This window comes from Scleropages formosus, chromosome 19 (assembly GCF_900964775.1).
Source record: "Scleropages formosus chromosome 19, fSclFor1.1, whole genome shotgun sequence".
In the NCBI taxonomy this organism is placed as follows: Eukaryota; Metazoa; Chordata; class Actinopteri; order Osteoglossiformes; family Osteoglossidae; genus Scleropages; species Scleropages formosus.
Window position 1 is genome coordinate 1091561 of NC_041824.1, and position 14651 is coordinate 1106211.

General features: G+C 47.0%; 2 protein-coding genes and 1 long non-coding RNA gene across 7 annotated transcripts in view; 2 read left to right on the plus strand and 1 right to left on the minus strand.

Moving 5' to 3' along the window:
- Positions 1 to 14651, plus strand: part of LOC108927766 (fibronectin type III domain-containing protein 3B-like) — a 40341-nt gene that overhangs the window by 18256 nt on the left and 7434 nt on the right. For both annotated transcript variants that reach the window (XM_029246271.1, XM_029246272.1), the window contains exons 22-26: positions 736 to 1016; positions 1997 to 2194; positions 3769 to 3935; positions 4105 to 4232; positions 5817 to 6564. In XM_029246271.1, coding sequence (XP_029102104.1) covers positions 736 to 1016; positions 1997 to 2194; positions 3769 to 3935; positions 4105 to 4232; positions 5817 to 6125 — 1083 coding nt within the window. In that variant the 3' untranslated portion in view covers positions 6126 to 6564. The remainder of the gene's footprint in view (positions 1 to 735; positions 1017 to 1996; positions 2195 to 3768; positions 3936 to 4104; positions 4233 to 5816; positions 6565 to 14651) is intronic.
- LOC108927723 (uncharacterized) lies at positions 8060 to 14085 on the minus strand. Its single transcript, XR_001965612.2, has 2 exons — positions 14007 to 14085; positions 8060 to 9582 (listed from the first exon to the last, which is right to left on the minus strand). It is a non-coding gene; the product is annotated as an uncharacterized LOC108927723 (long non-coding RNA).
- The window catches only part of LOC108927722 (phospholipase D1-like), a 31504-nt gene continuing 26862 nt past the window's right edge, over positions 10010 to 14651 (plus strand). The window contains exon 1 of one of the 4 annotated variants that reach the window (XM_018741182.2): positions 10010 to 14648. In XM_018741182.2, coding sequence (XP_018596698.1) covers positions 14555 to 14648 — 94 coding nt within the window. In that variant the 5' untranslated portion in view covers positions 10010 to 14554. The remainder of the gene's footprint in view (positions 14649 to 14651) is intronic. The other 3 variants (XM_018741183.2, XM_018741184.2, XM_018741185.2) reach the window with 3 other exon arrangements.

Here is a 14651-nt window from a genome sequence, read left to right on the forward strand (position 1 = left end):
ACTCTGGACACCTTTAAATCCAGGGGAGCAATTGAAATGTGTTTGTGATTACACTGAGATTTGCCAGGTTAAGCCCTGTAGTGCTATCATTTTATTCTATAGTGCATTTTCTAGCAGCTCAAAGCTCTTTTTAGTAAAGACATGTGGGATTCAATTCCAGAGCAAATTACAGTAAGTACCAGCTTTTGAAAAACCACAAAACTGAAAAAGTTCATTCCTTATCAGCCAGCACTTGTCCAGTGCAGGGTCTCGGTGGTCTGGAGCCTAACCTGGAGGCATATTGCGCAGGGCAGGGTGCAACATGGGTGCCAGTCCATTGCGACCCAATCGCGTGCACCTAATGCCCTCAGAGGGAGGAGGAGAGAGAAACTCCTGGAGGAAACCTTCTCAAGCACAGGGAGAACAGAGCAGCTGCACGCACACTGATCTGCATTCGAAACCACTGAACCCGCAGCCTCGGACATGAGCACTCACCACACAGATCAGCACTACCTGCTGTGCCTACCATGATACTCTAGAGTTTATCAAAAGCTTTTAAATTGTCAACACCTGTTCGCATGTTGCTAACTCATTTATTTCTGGGCGTCAACATAAGTATCAGTTTTTTTCTTACTGATGTTTACTGCTGGCTTGCATGATTTAAAGGAGGGGGATGATATTTTAATTGAAACCCTTTTCAGTAATGGCTTTACACACATGCCTTTACCCTCACACCTCCTTGGTCTTCCCTTTCAGGCAGTCAGTGAGATGGGAGTCAGCCCCTTCAGTGAGCTGGCAAGCTGCTGCACCCCGGCTGCCTCCCCAGATGTGGTTCCTAACCTTACTACACTGGAGCAGGACCCTGCTGGCAGCCCCTCTTTTTCCCCCAGCACATGCCTTGCTCTAAAGTGGGAGGAGCCCTGTGCCAACGGAGCCCCAATCATGTCGTACACTGTTGCCCTTGGAGACCAACTGATCAACGTGGGTTGTATCACTGGCCATGTGATCGAGGGATTACAGCCCAACTACGAGTACAGGTACCCTGGAACTCGCCCAGTTTTAACAGGACCCAGCTGTGTCTGCTCCCTACAATACACTGGTGCTTTGCCTTCAATTCCTGCTGGCCTTAACCATTTGACCATTATTTGTAGCATTGTTTGTCAGTGACAAAGACTATTTTCATAAAGATGAGCTACTTCAGTGTCATATCAGAGGATCAGCCTGCTACCTGGACAAGCACTTATGCCATGAAGCAATGGGGGGTCCTGCTGCCTCCATCACCGCACCCTGAACCAGAGACTGATCAATAAATGAACTTTTATCGGATTATTTTAATTATTGTTGGTGAAAAGAACCCACCGTGCCCAAAAAATGTGCTCCTCGAGGGAGAAAGAGGATGATTTATGGGCCCCAGCATGAAGATGCCCAACATTCAGCTCGCCAGCAGGGTTACATAGACATTGTCGCAGGGTACTTAGCGCTGTAGAATTAAGCACGTGGCTCGCCATGTGTGTGCCTGTCTGCTAAGGCTGGTCAGTCAGAACCGAAATGGTGGTCCCACCTCTCGAAAAGGTTAAAAAGTGCATTGGTTGCACTGGTGTGTATGGAGAAAGGACACGTGAGACAGGAAAACGCTGACTTACAAAGGATGTTTGTTGACTTTTACCCCTATAGTGTTTGCTGCTGAGCACATGATCACTGAGACTGTGGACACACAGTTGAAATGTGGGATTGCTCTTGGTGACTTTGGGCTCCACACACATCTTTCAGCTACAGGGATGGAACTGTAGGTTCCTAGGTCAGAGTTCCCTGAAGGAGGAACGCCATGGGGAAAGTGACTGACACCATTTTAAGGTGCTGCTGTACGTGCAGTGCGCAAAAAATAGCATCCATCAGAGATGGGGAAGGCAAAGTCCTCTGAACTGTAGAGACACATTTCCAGCCACTTGCTACAGTGACCTTTGAAAATGTACTGATGCACTGATGACCGTTTGTGCTGTTTTGGCTGTTTCTATAGCGTTCGGGTCCAGGCAGTGAATGAGTTTGGCGCCGGACTGTTTTGTGTGCCGCTACATGTGCGCACCCGGCCGTTGCCTCCTTCCCCACCCCTGCTGGAGTGTGCTGCTGTTGGACCGCAGAGCCTCAGGCTAAAGTGGTCCCCAACTGCGAGAGAGACGGCCTATGTCTTGCAAATGGAGGACCAGAAGAGGCAGAGGTGACCTTATGTCTCATTATCGTTGTTTTGTGTTTTCGTAGTTGTTACAAAAAGAGATTTTGCTCATTATAATTATTTGAAAAGGATTGGTGGTGCTCTGGAGTGAATGCCTGTACTTGTTTGCACATATGGACATCTTTTTCCTGATGCGATTTTAACTACTTTGCTTTCTCAGGCGTATAAAAGTGGCTCCAGTGTTAGTTATTGTCCACGCTGCCTTTCTTTCAGAATGTTACGGACATGACCTTCTGCTCAGCTGTGCCTCCAAAAGAGGGGAGGTGTAAATGATGCCCATTTTATGGTTATTTGGACAAGTGGGCCTTATGTGAATGTGTTGTGCACAGCTAGAGACTGTTAAAATGTGTGAGCACAAGGGCGGGATCTCAATTTCAAACACTGTGTAATAAACGTTTTGCCCATTGGACTGTGTGCACGCCTCGTTAAATACACACCAGCCTCCGGGCCTTCAATTTTTCTGCCAGACAAACAAGTGCATTGGATTCAAACTCAATTGTAGAATATTTTCTTTGGGCACTTAACTTATTTCTCACATTTACCAGTTAAAAACTTTCCTTTTCATTTTGTTTGCTCTCCTGCCGTTGGTGGGTGGTACGGTTGCCATGGTGACTGAATTCCGAGAACCTGTCAAGGAAGCTGCAGCAGCACTTAATGATTACATATTGCCAGTCTTTTATTGCTCTGTGGGAAGTGGTTTGTTTGCAGGCTGTGGGGAAATGACTGTGCAGAGCAGATCTTCTCCATGTGACCGACAAAGCCCCTCTCCTGAAGTTACCTTGTTCTATGAGCGCTACCACGCCTGGCACAGTAACCCTTGGGTACCTGTGCTGGATGTGCTGCTAATCCAAACATACAGATTACTCTGCACTGCCAAATCATGAACAAGGAATAACAAACAGAGCCATGTTTTTTGGCATATCGAAACTAAGCTGGAATATTTGTGTAAGTGGAACATTAAGTGAAAATGTAACAAAATTCACTCTTTTGTTACTGTTGCTCTTAATCTATTGTCACCTGTTGTTCAGGTCATGGTTGTTGCGCTGATGTTCTGTCAGTTCAAATGCACATGGTTTGCTGAAATGTGTTCTGTTGCTGAAAGAGCACTGATTATACATGTTAGAAAAGCAAAAAAACTGACATGCTAACGGTGGTCATATTGACCGTACAGAAAATCTGTTTTTCTTTGTCTCATGACCACTTTCTTCTTGTGATACTTTCAGACGCCAGTTCCCAGTACATGTTGGTTTTTCATGATTTTCATTGTTTTTCATTCTCTCCACCTGTCAACTCTTAGACGATGTAATCGCCAGTCTTCCACCCCTTTTAATCCCATTCTGTTCTTCACCTGGTTGCTGATGAGGCTTTTGAGAGAAATCAGTGTTTAGCAACATTGTTTGTACTGCAGTCTTGTGGGATTCTGCTTCCAAGTCACAGTGGCCCCCTCCCACTTTGGCAGATGAATCTAGCGATGTATCACAACCCTGAAATACTTTAACCACCTTTGTGCCAATGGCGATCAGTGTGTGTTTGACAGCACCCTGTTTTTGCAATTCCAGGTTCGTGACCATGTACAGGGGTCCAAGCCACACTTACAAGGTACAGAGGCTAATGGAGTGGAGCAGCTACGCTTTCCGGATCCAGGCTGTGAGCAGTGCAGGAGAGGGGCCCTTCTCTGACACCTACACCTTCAACACCGCCAAGTCCCTACCCCCTGCACTCAAAGGTACCAGCTCCGGAATTGGGTGCATGAATAGACTTTTATCTCATGTGGACTTGAGACCAGAACATTATGGTGCTTCAGCGATCATTGTTGAGCCAGAATAGCAGTGTTTACAGATGTGCCACTCGTTGGAAGAGTGTTCATCCCAACATCTGTTTGTCTTTTCCACCAGCGCCCAGAGTCACTCAGCTAAATGGCAGCACGTGCCGGATCACGTGGGACGGTATTCCGCCAATGAGAGGGGATCCAATCAGCTTCATTCTTCAGGTCTTGGTTGGGAGAGAATCAGAGTACAAACAGGTAAATGAGCAGCAAAAAGGTAGATTTGATGTCAGAGTTCTTTGTAACCATTAAAAATATCTGGGGGTTCCCTTTGATGGACCCTTGTGGGCTTTTTTTTTTTTTTTCTTTCTATTTATATATACAGTATATCATCCAAGGCTTTTCAATAGGCTCATCCAGTAGAAAAAAAGTGTTTGCCCATCAAGCCCCTGCAAGCTGCCGGTGACACCTGAGAAATGTTCTGCTCTAAGGTGGTTACCTGTGTTACGTTAGTGTCAATAAAGTAAATAGTTTTGTCAGCAACGTGTCAGAGGGGTCACTCGAGAGAGCGGTGGAGAATTCCTGCTCTGAATAGTAGGTCATTTTCAGAGTTTACAGGGTTTGGTAAAAATAGGTTCAAAGTGAAAACAGTCAGTAGAGAAGGTTTTTCTTCAAGTTCAGCAGAGTGAGTGAGTATCCAGTACACTGGAGTCAAGTGTGTGTTCGCCTTTGTCAGAAATAACCTCAGGTTAGTGTTCTTGTAGCAGTCAGTCAGTTTCTTTGACTGTAAAGAATTTTTTTGGCCCGTTCTTCGCATTGCCTAACTGTGGGATACTTCCTTGGGTGCGCAACTTGCTCTAGGTTCCTGCACAGAGGTTAAATGGGACTTGTATGTGGATGTTGACTGTGACTCCAAAGGCCTCCAATTCTTTTTTTTGAGGCATTCAAGTGCGGGTGTACCAGCACGTTGTTGAAACGGCCACCTTCACTTCATCCTGTTTTCGACGGATGGCCTCACGTTGTGCGCTATAGTAGAAATCAAAGTGGACTTGTGTTGATCAGGGTCTAAGTCGGCAAAGTACTCTCTCTCTCTCTCACACACACACCATCTGAAACCGCTTGTCCCGTACAGGGTCACAGTGAACCGGAGCCTAACGAGACGCCAGTTTGTCACAAGGCACCCCAAGCGGGACTCGAACCCCAGACCCACCGGAGAGCAGGCATAGGCCAAACCCGCTGCACTGCCGCACCCCCTGCAGCAAAATACTCCCAAACCATAATGCTCCATGACCATTTTCGTAGTCGGTTTCAGGTTCTTATGTTCAAAAGCAGTGTTTGGTGTGAGCAAACTAATGGCACCTGGCTTTGCAGAAAATTCCGCCCCAGACTGCCCTGTTCCCACAGTTCAAGTTCTAAACCCTGGTGACTCATCAAGTAAACTTGAGGCAAGGTTTACTGAAAGACTGGTGTGTGTGTGTGTGTGTGTGTGTGTGTGTGTGTGTGTGTGTGTGTGTGGGTTTTTTTTTTTTTTTTTTTTTTTTTTTTTTTTTTTTTAAATTATAAAAAGTAAGGTGTTTTTTGAGACGCTGGCCTGGGATAGGCTCCAATTCATCGCGACCCTGCTCAGGACAAGTGGTTATTTAAATTGGATGGATGGAATTGGAGTTAAAAGCAAATGGTTCCAAGTTTGAGTCCCAGGAAGGGATGCTGCTCTTGTGTCATGGAGTAAAGTTAGATCGTGCGAACTTTGTTTTCCTTACGATGATTACATCTAGTGAGAATCCATGTAGCATTTGGTAGCAAGGACAAAAGGAGGCTTGATGACCCAATTTAATTGCCCAGGTTTTCAAAGGAGAGGAGACGGCCTTTCTGATGGAGGGACTCGTGAGAAACGCGGAGCACCGGTTCCGCGTGGCAGCGTGCCGACGCTGCTCTGACACGGACCAGGAGCTCTGCGGACCCTTCAGCCCTCCTTGTCTTTTCTCAGCCCCGCTGCTCAATCCAACCGCTGACGCTTTGCTCCGTGGAAAAGGAGACCAGAGCTACTCGGGGATCTGCACCGATGAGCAGTTTGCTGCTCTGATCGTTGTGGTTCTCACTGCCATCTCCATTGTCACTGCCTTTGTGTTGCACTTCCTCGTCATGGAGTGAGCTGGAGGAAAGTCCTATAAAAAGGACAGGTGTGTTTGCAGCTCTGAAAGTGAAGCTTTGCAGTCCCCTCAGATGTGGAGAATCCCCTGTGCCTTTCACTTTATTTATAGCCTTTGGTCCATATTGTGGAGTAAGACCGCAGTGATTCCTGGGCGCTCTTGCACCTTCTTTGGCCTTTTTTATTTTGTTTTATTTTAAATACACTGGTACACAGAGCTGTGCTCAAAAAGTACTTGTGTGTTTTTTAACTTGTTTAAATCATACAGATTTCATTAAATGTATTTGCTCTTATATTCAGGACAGTTATGACTGTAGTGAATTTTAAAGATGTGTATTTTTAATGAAATCTTAGCTTCTTCCTGACTCCGTCCAAGTTTCAGTCATCTACGAGGAGGTGGTGGAGAGAGGTGTGTGTGTGTGTGTGTGTGTGTGTGTGTGTGTATATATATATATGTATATATATATATATACACACACACACACACACGTACGTGTGTTTTCGTGCCTTGAGACACTCCAGCATGGAATGCTTTTATTTCAAAGGGTGGCCGTGGAGTCCAAACATCTGCTGGGGAGGTGACAAAGCCAGCAGATGGTGCTTTACATACACACATCAATAATTGATAAGCATTATGTATTGGTCAGACGTGTACTATTTACCACATCATGCATGATAAGTTTGCCTGTGGTTGACAGTGTGTAGATTTGGGGAGCAAATCCAGTTGTGAGAGACCCGGATAGTTTCCCTGTGTAAGAATGGGGTGCTGTCTGTGCCCCCAGCGGACACCTTACCGTGGACCTCAGGGAGGGGGGAATTTTCTATGGGAGTAAACGCAACCCTTTCCCCAATGGTGCGGCTACATCTAATGTTCTCGATTCTCCTTTGTTGTGGTTCATTTGCTTATTATTCACCCTGGAATTTTCCCCAGTCGATTTCTTTTGCTCTGCTGTCTGTGAAACAACTGTTTACTCTCTCAAAAGTACATTAACCAAAGCTGTTGGAACTGTGCAGTCTAAGTCTTCTCTTTTTAAAGTTCAAATTCTACTATATTTTGTATACAGGACTTTAAAAAAGCATACAGTGCAATCTTTATTTATTTTTTAAAAAGTGTAGTTGCTATTTTTTCCTATGACGTATACTCAGTTATTTCTGTATAATTATTTATAATTATAGGCCAGCGTTGCAAAATCTGTAGTCCTTTTTAATAACCTTTGATTGTTTTTATTTCTAAAAATATGCAATAGGTAGCCTATTTTTTAATAAACGAAAGGTATTAAACTCTTAAGAACTGTTCATCCAGCCTTTATTCGAAGGGTAACGTGTTTAGAATGAACCTGCAAACCACTGACAACTACAGAACTCCATGATCTTGTACCATTTGTCTGAATCCAATGAATTCAACTTTATATTTTGCTTTATTTTATTTTGAGTAAAAAATTGCCATGAAATAATTAAAAATGAAATCAGGAAGTAAAAAGTTGTTCCTTATGAAATCATGAAGATTTTATTTATCCAATGTGACCTTTCCATAGAAAGGAAATTGGAACAGTACGGTACAGTGTAGTACAGTGCAGTATTGGCAAAGTTTTTTTTTTTTTTTTTTTTTTTTTTTTTTTTTGTCCCATTTTATTTGTGACACATGGACGTATCAAGTATAGAACTTGAAGACAGTTCAATTTCACAAACTTTAATTTTCTGCAGAATAATAGTCACGAATGTCATTGTGTTATTAATGCAGTGTGTTTTGTGTTCAACATTAGTCCTGCTACATACTGTAGTTGTGAATTTAGCTGAAAGACAGTAAATGTGGGTCATGGGCTCTTGAACAAGTGATTATTTTCTTTCCTTTGCTTCATTCTTTCCGGTGACAGAGAAATATCCGAAGGCTTAATCTCACCAGTGTCATTGTGTAACAACTTTTTACGGATTACTCTTTTTTTTTTTTTTTTTTTTTTTTTTTTTTTTTTTTTTTTTTTTTAAAACTGGTTACCAGGTGGCACAAGTTTCTAAGATCTTGAGAAGGTGAAGTCCTGCTACAGGAGTGAAATGGCGAGAGTGACTGTTTTACTGTGTTAAAATGAAATCCATATGGATTCAAAGTTGATTCTCCTGATTTCAATTCCTTTAAATTGCAAATGTTATTCATATGCATAGAAGGGAAACATGTTTTCTGAAATCTTTTTGAATACTACGCCGTGAAAAGCACATAATGTAATATTTTTAAATGCAATAAATGTTTGTCACACAGTTGTTGGATTTGGCTGACTATTTTCAGTCTGTTGCATTTAATTTGTTTATTTACCAGACATCTTTCTCCAAAGTGCACAGAACTTAGCAAACAAGTACATTTCGCAGTAAAAACACTGGAGCCGCTGACGATAAACGCCTCCTAAGGTCACGTAAAAAAAAACCTGAATACACGGTTTCTGCGACTCCCCATTGCAGCTTGGGCAGTGGGCACTTATACAAGCAGCTATTAAAAATGAGACTTTACAAAAACCCCTTTTTCAGTACTTAATATGAAAAATGATAACTCCACATTAATAAAGTTAATGACTAGTGCACAAAGCTACTTCAATCCCAGTAAGTGAAGAAATGAAGCACCCAAGATAAAACTCAACACAAACCACTAAAATATGCATATAAAGTAGCATTCTGCACTACAATACTACACAGTAATATAGTGTGAATGAGCATTAAAAGACATGCAAATTCACACAATACGAAAGAATTAAAAAACTGAAAAGTACAACTGTATGAAAGAGGAGTTATATTTCGATACCGATTGGAACCGAAACCAAAGGGGGGGCCCTTCCATGACACTTCAGCTCCGTGATCGTCCTGCAGGATCCCGTCCCGATTTTCAAATGAGCCCAAATGTGGAACGTAGCCCGGTGCTGTCCTGCGGACGAGCTTTTCCCTCGCATTCCGCAGCTCACGTTGCGTCAACAACCACATCCTTACAGAACTGGTACTTTTTACTGTTTACTTCGGGGTCCATCCCTTTCGATCCTTTGAAGGCGGAACCAGCCGCCCATCAGAATTCTGACACCGGGGTTCAGCCTGAGACCAGACCTCCTCCCAGCCAGGGTGTCCGGCGTCCACCTGTTTCCATGCAGGACTTCCGCCACCTGCAGCCTCCCTTGGACTCGCAGACCATTTACGTCCCTGCCGCTGCTTCTTGCGTCCCTTCGGTTGGATGGTGCCGAGACGCCTAACTGTCGTTCCCCTTTCCTCGAGCACAGGGCTGCGTGTTTCGGAGGGGTGCCGGCGTCAACATCCGCCGGGGGGACTTGCTGCGGGAGACCGCAGCGCGCCGGCAGCGGGCCGATGGCGGGGATGCGAATGTACCAGGTGGCCTGTGGGAAATGACCGGCGCAAGCAAAACGATGATCCGGGTGCTCAAGATGAGTCGCCTAAAACATCGGCGACAGCGCATAAGAGCTGCAGAAAAGACTGAGAGCGGAAGTGGGGCAGAGAGGGGAGAAATGTTCTGAATACAGTATTAGAAAGAAAAATGCACAAATGAAAATGTTGCGGAGCGATGCGTCTTTAACGGACACATTCTGGGTTAAAGACACGGCAGGAGAGCGCGGTAAAATACTCGGGCGACTTGCACTCATTGTGGTATTTCTGCTCTGGAAGGAAGTGGTAAGCTGGTAGTCATTTGCGCTACTATATATTTATAGTATATTTTCTTCACATTTATTAATTATTTAGCTGATGCTTTTCTCCAAAGTGACTTATAATGTTCATCTATTTACCCTTGTATGCAGCTGGGTCATGTTACCAGAGCGATTTAGGGTAAGTACCTTGTTCATGGGTACAACCAGAGGTGGGATCCACAGCCAGCAGCTCTAACCAGTACACTACCAGCTGTAGCGTGTGTGTGCGCAGCTCTGTTCCTCTGGGAGATGATTCATGTAACACTAGAGTCGTTTGGTATCAAACCGTTATGTAGCAATGACTGTAATCGCTGGGAAAAGTGACGGTAAATGTGCTGAGCTGCGGGGACACGCAAAACCAAACGTGAAGAAGAGTCTCGAAAGAGCTGGAAGGAGAACGAGCCCCCAGTGGAAAAACAAAGTTAGACAGAAGTGCCCTTTCGTGGAGCACGGAGGTTATTGAACGGTTTTATTATTGAAATTATTACATAACATAATTTTTCCTGAAACACTTGTGTTACACGGCGTCGCCTGATGGCAGCGCTGTGCGCCTTTTGCACCGTCTCCCAAGTGCAAAGTGTGTTCAGGGGTGCTCTCCTCCTCACAACCTTGCGCAACATCCTTCCTCGTGAATTTCGGACTGTTTCTGATTCATGAAATGTATTATTGACTGTTTTTCATTCTTCGCTTCTGTCCCTTCTGATGACATTCAGATAACTGATTGTTTCCAGTACGGACAGTTCTCGTTACCATCTGTTCTGGGATTAGTCAGTTCTGGAATCGCTCAGTTCTGGAATCGCTCAGTTCTGGAAACGGTCAGTGCTGGAAACAGTCAGTGCTGGAATCGGTCAGTTCTGGAATCGCTCAGTTCTCGTTACCATCTGTTCTGGGATCAGTCAGTTCTGGAATCGCTCAGTTCTGGAATCGCTCAGTTCTGGAAACGGTCAGTTCTGGAAACGGTCAGTGCTGGAAACAGTCAGTGCTGGAATCGGTCAGTTCTGGAATCGCTCAGTTCTGGAATCGGTCAGTTCTGGAAATGGTCAGTTCTGGAATCGGTCAGTTCTGGAAACGGTCAGTACTGGAAACGGTCAGTGCTGGAAACGGTCAGTGCTGGAAACAGTAAGTGCTGGAAACTATCAGTGCTGGAATTGGTCAGTTCTGGAATCGCTCAGTTCTGGAATCGCTCAGTGCTGGAATCGGTCAGTTCTGGAAACGGTCAGTGCTGGAAACGATGAGTTCTGGAATCAGTCAGTGCTGGAAACGGCCAGTTCTAGAAACTATCAGTGCTGGAATCGGTCAGTTCTGGAAACGGTCAGTGCTGGAATCGGTCAGTTCTGGAATCGCTCAGTGCTGGAATCGGTCAGTTCTGGAATCACCCAGTGCTGGAATCAGTCAGTTCTAGAAACTATCAGTGCTGGAATCGGTCAGTTCTGGAAACGGTCAGCGCTGGAATCGCTCAGTTCTGAAATCGCTCAGTGTTGGAATCGGTCAGTTCTGGAAACGGTCAGTTCTGGAATCGGTCAGTTCTGGAAACGGTCAGTACTGGAAACGGTCAGTGCTGGAAACGGTGAGTTCTGGAATCAGTCAGTGCTAGAACCAGTCAGTGCTGGAAACGGCCAGTTCTAGAAACTATCAGTGCTGGAATCGGTCAGTTCTGGAAACGGTCAGCGCTGGAATCGGTCAGTTCTGGAATCGCTCAGTGCTGGAATCGGTCAGTTCTGGAATCACCCAGTGCTGGAATCAGTCAGTTCTAGAAACTATCAGTGCTGGAAACGGTCAGTTCTGGAAACGGTTAGTTCTAGAATCGCTCAGTGCTGGAATCGGTCAGTACTGGAATCGGTCAGTGCTGGAATCGGTCAGTTCTGGAGACGGCTGTTCGGTCTCCGTACTGCGGAAGGACGGGGGCGGAGACACACCTGTGTTCGTCTCGGAACAACACACACTTAACACACGAACCGGTTAAACCAGTTCACAGTCATCCAGGAAGCAGCCTCATCAGACACTGTTTTCTGTGTCTCCGAAAGTTAAAATACGCTCCGGTTGGTGAAACGTACCGACGTTTCTCTCAACGCCTCCTTTTGCGCGTCTCCCTCGCTCGGCCCTTGTGGGCAGCATGAATAAAGCATGAACAGAATTGTAACTTGCAATCTGCAGATATTTGCCCCACAAAAAAATCGCCTTCGTAATATTGTGCGTTTGCCCGTGGAAAAGAACATGGGACGCGTCAAACTGCCAATAAGGCGAGAAGAAGAGGTGCTCAGTAGAGCCAGTTCATCTGAAGCCTCGCTTTCCAACACACACACTTCTTCTCCGTGGTGTGAGGCTGGGAGGAGCAGACAGAAGGATGTGGTGGAGTGCGTGTAGGCCAGAGCGTTCACAGCACGATAAACACTCGTTCTCCTCCCAGCTTTCTATGACATACTGCAAAAGCGTGTGTTGCGAGGTCCAAAAGAACATGAACCGCCAAGCACGTGCTCAGAAAGGGTCAGAAAGGGTCACACGTTCACCACAAGAACGAGAGGCTTCCCGGGAATCCAGGGTCACCGTGGACCTCTTGCGTGCCGACTCAATCGCTACAAGTTACGTTCGGGTAAAGGCTACCGCCAGGGACGCCCTGTGACTTTCTGGGTGTTTCCAGGAATGCAAATAAGCTGGAGATAAGTCACGGTAGTCGTCACTTCTGGGCCAGATGGCGGATCGTTAGGGTTAGGGTTCGGGACAGAGTTCGAGGTTGAGGTCGGGCTGAGGGTTAGGCGAACCCTTCCTGACACCAAGTTCATCGTGGAGAACCACGTGTATCATTTATACTATATGCACATATCAAGTGTTTGGCGCAGCTCACCGAACACCGAAACAAACGTCGTGCGTAAGAGTGAAAGGTTAGGGTTACGGTAGGGTTACGGTAGGGTTACGGTTAGGTCCTCTGCGATCGATTTACTCGATTCTACCAGTAAGACAGTATTTCTCTCTGTCCTTCTGCTCCTCTCGTCTCCAAAACGGACGAGGCGCCACGAGCCAACGCTCAGTTCCCAACTCGTGCAAGAGACTCTGCGGGGGTCCTTGGCACCGATCCAACAGGAGGCGGATGGGCGGGTCCCCAGTGTGCAACTGAACCGCTGATGCTTCCACTGCTTGATGAGTGCATCCCCCTCCCCCCCGCCCGGGACCCGCGGCAACACGTCTGTTCCTCAGTGAGTGACCAGTGACACTGAAACTGGAGCGTCGCGCGCTTCACTTTCGCCCCATTTTCGTACGTCGTAAGTCGCTGCGGTGCAAAACTCTGCACTTCAGTTCCTCAATCGGGGAGGAGGAGGAGGAGGAGGAGGAGGAGAAGGGGGGGGGAGCGGATGCGCAGCCCAGTGCGGTCGCTCACTGTATGACTGCGGTGACACACAGCGGCGCTCAAACACACGCGTACAGAGCCGGAGAAGCTGGGAGCGCAGCTTTCCATTTTACCACGGTATTGTACGCGTTTTCCTCTCCTCTCCTAAATGCGACGCGACGCGACGCGACGCGTTTGCTTCCTTCCTGCCTTCCTTGTTCCACAGACACCACGCTTTAAGTTTAATTCACTCGTAATAATGATCCGCTCGATGAATGTCATGTCTGGGAGGGAACGGGGTCCGCGCGCGCCGTGCGCACCAGCCGCCCGAGGGAGGAGGCACGCGCACGCGGTAGAGGATGCGATGGATCCGGGCCGAACCTGGCGGCGTGTGTGTGTGTAGCCGAGCTCTTAGACTTGGTTAGTTTCACTGCCACGAGGACACGGCTCCTGACCCTCTTTTGCCTCCTCCCGTCCCGTCCCGTCCGCCCGGACACCGCTCGGACACCGCTCGCTTCCGACCGAGTGACTCCTTCTTCCACGCGAGACGATCCCACGGTCCACACTGCGCGCCGCCCGGCCTCCGCCCCTCAAAGTCTTTACTCATCATCAAGTGCAGCACTGAGTGAGTGCTCGTTGTTCCGTCCGGTCGCACGCACGGTTCCGGGTTCGAATCCCAGTCTGCCCCCCTGCCTGCTAGCCGCGATCGAGGTAGGCTGTTTACCTCTCTGTGTGTGTGTGTGTGTGTGTCTGAGCTTTGTGCCTCTTGGGTGAACAAATACGACAGAGTAAGTAAGTGGTGTCTGTTTACTCTGCTGTTACTGTATCAGCTGCCAAAGCTTCTCTCCACAAAACTGTGGCTAAATCATGTATCACTCAGTAACTCTGCTCACCTGTTTCAGTGGCGCCTTCGGCTCAAGCTCCTTTTCCAGCCGCCTTCAAGTAACTTGTGCCGTGTGGCATATTAACTGCGTCCTCGCTGTGAAAAGGAAGCTGGCCGGATGGGTTCGGGTCCAATCCCCGACGGCGCCGCGGTGAAAACCGTGCGAGGGCCGCCGTTCGTGCGAAGGACCGTCCGGGTGCGGACCCCTGGAGGGCCCGTAAGTGTCGGCGAAAGTGTCTTCGGTGGGTGCGATTGGTGGAGCGGCGAGGACAAATTCCACGTCAGAGTTACGATGGGCGGCGGACCACTGAACGTGGGCCTCGACCTGAGAAGAGCGACCGGCAACGTTGCGTCGAGTTGGATGTCGGCTCTCCTTTCTTGGGCATTCTTTCAGCTCATCTGCACTGCGTGATCTGGACATAAGCACATGTGCTCCTTTGCTGGAAACGTTTTCTCGCAACTCTGCTCCTCATGCTTTCACAAATGACAAGAAGATCCAGTTTTTCTTCTCCGTCAGAATGTGCTTTGTGAAGCTTTCACAACGGTTACTCATCAGAAATGGACGCAGGCTGTCAACAAAGGGTCATGGAAACTGGGAGGGAGGATAATGCTCTCTGTTACGGGCTACTAAGTGCAGTCCTTACCGCAATCGGTG